Raw genomic sequence first — 8,025 nt, 5'->3', positions numbered from 1 at the left:
CCGAAATATAACATGAACAGCCACACAATACCCGTTAATTTCAAACTGGTTGTACTCGTTTTGACACGTTTAATATGTTTACTTAAACATGTCGACTGTCCAACAATGTCTTTTTATAAGGTCAACCCACCAATCCTTTTACAACCCGGCCCTTTGACCGTTTTATATAAATGGGTTAAACGAATCGTGTTCAGGACTTCGGATTACATAAATTTAAGTGTGTCCAGATTACGATTGATGCCTTTGACATTAAATAATATACGGATCATGAGTCATGTTAATCGATTTTACCAGCTAAGCTAACCTGGCACGACTAATACGTGCTTATTGAAATTTGAAATATAAAATTAATATAAAAAATCATGTATTAATAAAAATATATAAACAGAGATGGTAGAATAAAATCACAAAGAAGTAAATGACAAAAGCCACCCATAACATCAAGAGATAAGATCTTCCCGTTCTCTTGTATATCAAGTTATGGGCTGCAATACCTTTTATTCTTTATAGTGTCAAAGACTCTTTAGACACCAATATTAGAAAAAGAGAACATAATACCATACAAGATATTCTTTTACCAAGCACAGCAGATCATATGGCTTCTATATACATCAATGCTGCAATGTACCGAGCTTGCAGTTCTCCCCACTTAGCCACCAAAGAACCATCTCAAATCGGAACCACACGCTCTTTAGGCACCAAACAGGATTCAACACTTGTAGGTCTGAATGTTAGAGACCAAAACGGTCTAATCACACCTCAAGAACAAAACCAGGACAATAAGGTAGTCGAGAGCAGTGACGGGACAGAAACTTCTAGTTTTAGATTCGTCGATGAGCGGTGGAAACAAGGGACATGGGATTTGAACATGTTTGTAAAATCTAGAAAAATGGATTGGGATGCTCTAATTGTTGCTGGTGAATAATTTTTATTCATCTGTATATATGTTTTCTTGAATTATTGTCACACTAAAAGTCAAACTTTGACTCTTTTTGATTTTGCAGAAGCCAGGAGAAGAAAGTTTCTTGAATTATATCCAGAGGCAGCAACGAATCAAGAACCGGTGCTGTTTAGAAGCTCCATTATACCTTGGTGGGCTTGGATTACACATTCTCACCTACCTGAGGCTGAGTTGCTCAATGGTTAGTCTTCATATATATTCTAATATGCACTTACATATTTGTACTTGGTCTAATCCCGGTTCGGGTTTTCAGATCACTCTAGATCGATAACATATTAGTCATAACGCAGGTCGAGCTGCGATGATTGGGTTCTTTATGGCTTATCTTGTGGATGTTTTGACCGGGCTGGATGTCGTGGGGCAGAGTGGTAATTTCATATGCAAGATTGGTTTGTTCCTGGCGGTCATCGGTGTAGTTGTTTTTAGGCAAACCGAGTCGTTGAAGGGTTTAAGGAATCTAGCAGACGAAGCTACGTTTTATGATAAACAGTGGCAAGCATCATGGCAAGATCAAGATTCTGCAAGCGGTGGAGCTTTAGGAGAAAAGATGAAACAAATGTATCAACAACTATTAAAACTGTTTGATCTCTAAAGAGAAATTTGATTTATAGATTATATGTATGAAACTAGTTAGAATTCCTGGCCAACATATGATCGTACGTATACCACGAAAGTGCTTGTATGTGTAGTCGATGAAGTTTTGTCATGAGCATTATTGATGGTCATATAAGTTTTTATAAACAAGAAGCTAGTCTAATTCAAGTATATGTGACACTTCACTCATATTCAATCATTTTCATATTTGGTAATTATTTAATATTTTCTGCATTCAATTCACAAACTTAAATATTTTTCTTCACCCTGGAATTCTTTCCCACGGATAAGGCCACCTTGATAAAAAAAACATTATATCACGTGACTTTGTTTGTTTGTTTGTTTTTCTCAAACTTTTGCTTTGCAGTTTACATTGTTATTTTCTTTTGTATTTTTTAATTTGTGACAAGTTATTTTTATATATAACACAAACCGAGCTACATCTGAATAATGGGTAAACGAACAACAAGCTGCGCCGCTATCCCCTTTTGAATCGCAAAGCCTATTATACTAAATATAAATCATTGGTTCCTCGGGCTCTGCGAGTCACTGTGGACCACCTTCTGCACCCACTCCAAGAAGCGAAGCTAGGGATCCAAAAGTGTCGAAAGCAAATTGAATGAACACGTGCTGATTCTCCAAACACGCTGTCTCATGCTTAGCAACATTCCTAGATTCCGCTCTCAAAACCGCCTGTCCCGGTACAATTTGGTATTAATATAATGATGTTTCAAATAACTAATACGAAACTTATGAACCATTTTCATATTTCCTAATTATTTAATATTTTCTGCATCCAATTCACAAACGTTAATATATTTTTTCACCCTCTGATTCTTTCACATGGATAAAACCACCTTAAAAAAACAATTATATCACGTGACTTTGTTTTTTTTCTGTTTTTTCTTAATATTTTGCTTTCCAGTTCACATTGTTATTTTCTTTGGTATTAGTATGATGACTAAAATAATTTAGCATAAAGAAAATAAGTCATACTTTTTCATAACCCGGATAAGAGGATGAGTTTACACCCAACAAACACTCTCATAAAACATACTTTTTACAAAATATTTCTAATTTTTATTTTAGAATTTGTATAATTTAATAAAAAAAACTATATATAAATCTGAATATTAAAACAATTGTGCAAGTTGTTGCTAAGTGAAAAGACAAAAATACCCTTTATGTCTTGTTGCGTGACAGAACAGAAGAATACTTTGCTAGCAACTTGCAGTATATTTATGAGCCCATGCATTACTCTCTATAATGGGAATGAAAGACAACTTGGTTCTTCCTTTGTTGACTATAGTATTCATTCAGTTGACTTATTTCAAATGTCAAACCTGGTGTCCTAATATCTACTCTTTAAAATATGACCCCAATAAAAAACCCGATCTTTATCAAGATTGCAGATTTTTAGTTATCAAGCAATGAGTTCCCACACATCTTCTTTCTCATACCTTTGGATTCTCACAATCTTTACACTCATTCAATATTCTTTCTCTAAACAAAACTCCACCAGTATTCAATGCATCGGATACGAGAAAACCGCACTTTTGGCGTTCAAAAACGACCTCATCGACGGCGCAAACCGACTCGTTTCCTGGAACAGAAGCAATGCAGATTGCTGCAAGTGGTACGGAATCACCTGCACCAATCAAACCGGCCACGTCACCGAGATCCGCCTTCGTGGGCCCGATGAGGCCACGCTTATCTGGGACACCCAAGAAACATCATTACAAAGATTTAGAGGGAAAGTCAACCCTTCTTTACAAAATTTGACTTCACTCGAGTATCTAGACTTGAGCTGCAACGATTTTGGAGGGAACCCGATCCCGGCATACATTGGGTCTATCCGAAACTTGACATATTTAAATCTTTCCGAGTCAAGATTCTCCAGAGAGGTCCCGAGTGAACTCGGGAATCTTTCCAAGTTACAAGTACTCAGTATCCGGCATCTTTATAGCGGTGATCAGTACGTGCCACGGGTTAAGAGCTTGCAATGGTTATCAGGTCTTTCTTACTTGCGCCACCTGGACATGAGCGCGGTTCAACTCGGTGACGCATTTGATTGGCCACAGGTGACTCAAACTCTCCTCCCTTCTACTCTTGTAGAGCTGCATTTATCAAATTGTGGATTACCTCCTATTACACCTAGCTTAACCATGGTTAATTTTACTTCACTTTCAATCCTTGATATTTCTAATAATAACTTCAGTACTAACTCGATACCAAGTTGGATTGCTGGTTTACAGAGTCTAGTTTCCTTAAACCTTGCTTTCTGTGATTTCAACGGGCCGGTTCCTGCTGGTCTAATGAACATGAATTCCCTTACTTACCTTGATTTGTCACGTAATCAACTCACGGATATTCAGGCAATGCGTAATTCGTCAACAAATGGTATCTGTAATTTAAGAGAAATAGATCTTAGTTGGAATAAATTTGATGGGAAAAGTCTATTAGACGTCCTCACAAGTTTGTTTGAATGTGAATCGTCTAAACTCGAGTCTTTAAGGTTTGCAGAAAGCGGGCTTTCTGGTAATTTACCACAACAGCTCGGGAATCTAAAGAATCTGGTTCTTATTAATCTATACGACAATTCCATTTCTGGGTTAATACCGGATTCTTTAGGGAACTTATCATCCTTAGAAACTCTAGAACTCGGGTTTAATTCAATTTCGGGCCCGATTCCTGACTCAATTGGAAGATTGTCATCCTTGCGATCGATAAATTTGCGGTCCAATTACGTTTCCGGCCCGTTACCAGATACCTTAGGGGGATTGTTAGCTTTGGAGGAGTTAGATCTTTCATACAATGAAATCAGTGGAACTCTTCCCCGAAGCATTGGCCAACTTACGAAGCTCACGATACTAAACATCGGGCACAATTTGTTAACAGGTGTCGTGACAGAAGACCACTTTGCTAACCTCACGAGTTTATTCAGTTTACGTGGAGATTCAAACATGTTAAGGCTTGAGCTATCGACTGACAACTGGGAACCGCCTTTCCAACTTGGGATATTGAGCTTGGATTCTTGGAGTTTAGGTCCAAAATTCCCTTCGTGGCTTCAAAATCAGAGCGGTTTATCCATCTTGTATCTAGGCAGCACAGGGATTTCAGATAACATTCCAAGTTGGTTCTGGAGTACGTTTTCAGGTTTGCAGTATCTGAATATCTCAGATAATAATCTCTCGTCAGTGTCTTTGAAAGATTTCATTTGCTCTGAAACAGATGTGGAGCCGAAACAGGTTATATATATGAATCTTGGGAGAACTAATCTTTCGGGTGTTTTTCCTGATTGCTGGACAAACTGGGAATTCTTAAATATCTTGAACTTTCAGAATAATAATCTAACCGGTGAATTCCCGAGATCATTGGCAAATTTATCCTCGTTAGAGTCGTTACACATGAACAACAACAAGCTCTCAGGAGAAATAGCTGTGGAGCTAATGAACTCAAAGAGCTTAAAAATCATTGATCTTTCTGAAAACAATTTCATCGGAGGCATACCGATATCAACCGGTGGAGAAGGTACGGCATTGAAGGTTCTCAGCCTTCGTTCAAACAAACTGAATGGCAAAATCCCGGATGAATTATGCAGACTTGATTCTATCCAGATTCTTGATCTTGCTGACAACAATCTTTCAGGAAGAATACCGAATTGTTTTAACAATTATAGTGTCATGACTGGGAAAGTTGATCCGGATCAGACTGTCGATTTAGCCCAGAATGAATTTATGGGTAGTGCTTGGTTGTTGATGAGGGGGAGGGTGAATGGGTTTGGAAGCATTCTTGGTCTAGTAACATTTATGGATCTTTCGGGTAATGATTTCCACGGGGCGATTCCAAGTGAGATTACGCAACTTGTGGAGTTAAGATTCTTGAACTTTTCTCATAACCGGTTAAGAGGGAGGATCCCCGAGAAGATCGGTGACATGAAGCTGTTAGAAATATTTGATGTGTCAAGGAATCAACTTGATGGAACGATTCCTTCAAGCATGTCAAAATTGAGTTTCTTGAATTTGTTAAATGTGTCATATAATAATTTGACAGGAAGAATACCGTCGAGTACTCAGTTTCAAAGCTTTGAGGAATCGAGCTTTGTTGGCAATGGACTTTGTGGAGCTCCGGTTAGCTTAAGGTGTGAAAGGCAGTACGGTGGACGGGCGGGTGATGATGGTGAAGGAGGAGGAAGTGATGAGTCTGATGGGCCGGACTGGGGACTTATTACAAGCTTAGTGGCCGGGTTTGTGGTGGGGTTTTGGGTTTTAGTTGGTCCTCTAGTGGGTAGCAAGTTATGGAGGACAAAATATTATGAATTTCTGTATGATATTTGGTGCAACTTTTGCGGGTCATAAATAATAAAAATGCCTTTATAATGTATGAGTTCATAAATACCAGAAATGCATCATCAATGAAGTGTAATCGAGTTTCAGTCCATTACCGGTCTGTCTGATCCAACATTGTCACTGGTCCGTCTCTTTGGTGAAGCCCAGCCCATTGTTACTAATTTAATCAAGTTCCAGTCTATACAAGCAGGCGTTTGTCAGGCCCAACTAAAAGCCCTATTTCCATGACTACGTGGAGACCATCTCTAAAAGTAAGTTGTAGGGGTCCGAAGAGGCCCTAAACAAGGGCCCCTAATTAATAAAAAAAAATAATTATAATGATACGATCACGCAAGAATAGGTATGTTCTATTAATTTAAACCTTTTGTTTGATTAAGTATGTATCAGCCATATGATAATGCAATGAACTTTTATTTTTTAAACTTGGATGGACAATTGGGCTTCACTTGGCTGTTTGATTTGTTCTTGCAACGATTTCCTTTTATGTCCACACAAATTGATCATTTCTAACTCTAGCTTCTCGTGCAACTTCGAACGTGGAGACTTTATGGGTTTACTTGGACCTAGGTCATTTTCAATTGATATAGAAAATTATTAAGCAAGGAATTAATTTTTTTAACAACTAGTATTATTAAAAAAATCTAAAAAACTCGCAACATGCTAGCTGGAAGATAGAGACATTACACCATGATGAAGCAACGCACTTACGCACATAAAAACAATCTAAAGCCATTCCCAAACACCATCACAACATATTATACGATTTAAAATATCACAAAATGGTAAACTACATAGAAGTATACAAATAACGCCTAAAAATACACACACGCAGAAAAAAAAAAGGCAATAACGCCTTGAATGAACTTAGTCCCGTTCCATGAGTGAATTTTGTATATAGCTTATTTTGTATTTTTGAAAGGCAGTTTATTTTGTTATGAATCTGAATTATTGAAAGGAAATACTAATTTGAAAGATAATAATTTTGGGTGGACATGAAGCTTTGAGCCTTTGACTAGTCACTTGGGTTATCGGGTTTGGGACCGTTCCTACCCCCACCCCCACCCGCCTCTGAGCTCATTATTTGTGACACTCGGCAATTTCAGGTTAACTCCGTTAATCCAAACTCCGTCAATTCAAACTTAAGATCACTTGATCTATAACGCACATCTCACTACATTTAAACTAGGGTTTTAAATGACGCTCGACAATCACTACACATGTAGTCTTTCGGGATTGCACCGAAACGCAAACGAGTTGACTCAAATCATTGGTGAACAAACGACAAATATCAAACGATAAATACTTGATAATTATGTGTTAACCTATATGTTACTTGATATGTATGTGAAATATTAAACGCAAGAGACAAGAGTTATTGTTTTACACTAGAGTTTGAACAACTAGAAGTAGAGGGACCATTGTGTAACATTATTAATATTAAATAATAACAAAAACCTAACCCCCTACCCCCTCCCCATAACCGATCGGCCTTCACCCCCTCTCCCTCTCCTTTGGCAGCCATGAGCACACACACACATACATACAACCTTGTTTCAAGTTTTGTTGAAGAATTAAGGTGCTTGGAAGGTAATTAACAACTACTCTATGCATTCTATGTGTTTAATTTTAATATTGAATGGGTTAATCAAAACCCTAATTCTCGAAATTGATGATTAAGATGAGTTAGGGTTTGATTGCATGTTTGATGATGATTTGCTAGTGAATTGATAACTAGTTGTGTTACAATTGCTTGTTAATTACTTGTTCTTTGATTTTAAACTTTCAAGTAAAACCCTAACTATGTGTGTAACGTAAAATTGATATGCATGGTTGGTAAATCTTGTGTCTAGAGTGTTATATGCATGGATTATGGTTCATAGATTGTTGTTATGTTGAGTTTTGATGTAAACTGGTACTGGACAGATTGTTAAATTGATGTTTAGACGACTGTAACTGGATGTTAATGTGGTAATTGGTCGAAATTATTAACACTAAAGTGTACTAGGTTGAGTCTAGTTTCTAAAGAGTCCAAATTTGTAATTTTTGGACGTGTAAAAGTTAACTTTTATTATTTTACAAAAACGTAGTGCAAGTCTGAATTGTGAGGGTCTGCTGTTAGGC

At 37.4% G+C, this 8,025-nt stretch overlaps 2 protein-coding genes across 2 annotated transcripts; both read left to right on the top strand.

Annotated features, from left to right (window-relative positions):
* Positions 1-234: 234 nt before the first annotated feature.
* On the top strand, positions 235-1,859 carry LOC143546290 (light-harvesting complex-like protein 3 isotype 1, chloroplastic). Its single transcript, XM_077037988.1, has 3 exons — positions 235-917; positions 1,005-1,142; positions 1,252-1,859. Exons 1-3 carry the CDS (start codon positions 596-598, stop codon positions 1,551-1,553), a joined length of 762 nt encoding a protein of 253 aa, XP_076894103.1. The 5' UTR covers positions 235-595; the 3' UTR covers positions 1,554-1,859.
* Positions 1,860-2,985: 1,126 nt separating this feature from the next.
* LOC143546276 (receptor-like protein EIX2) lies at positions 2,986-5,913 on the top strand. Its single transcript, XM_077037973.1, has one exon. It carries the CDS (start codon positions 2,986-2,988, stop codon positions 5,911-5,913), a length of 2,928 nt encoding a protein of 975 aa, XP_076894088.1.
* The last annotated feature ends 2,112 nt before the right edge of the window (positions 5,914-8,025 follow it).

Source organism: Bidens hawaiensis, unplaced genomic scaffold (genome assembly GCF_021521415.1).
Source record: "Bidens hawaiensis isolate Kalapana, Puna unplaced genomic scaffold, B.hawaiensis_p1.1 tig00014333_1, whole genome shotgun sequence".
NCBI lineage: Eukaryota > Viridiplantae > Streptophyta > Magnoliopsida > Asterales > Asteraceae > Bidens > Bidens hawaiensis.
The sequence above is the reverse complement of the archived record's forward strand: the minus strand, read 5'-3'. Positions and strand labels throughout refer to the sequence as shown.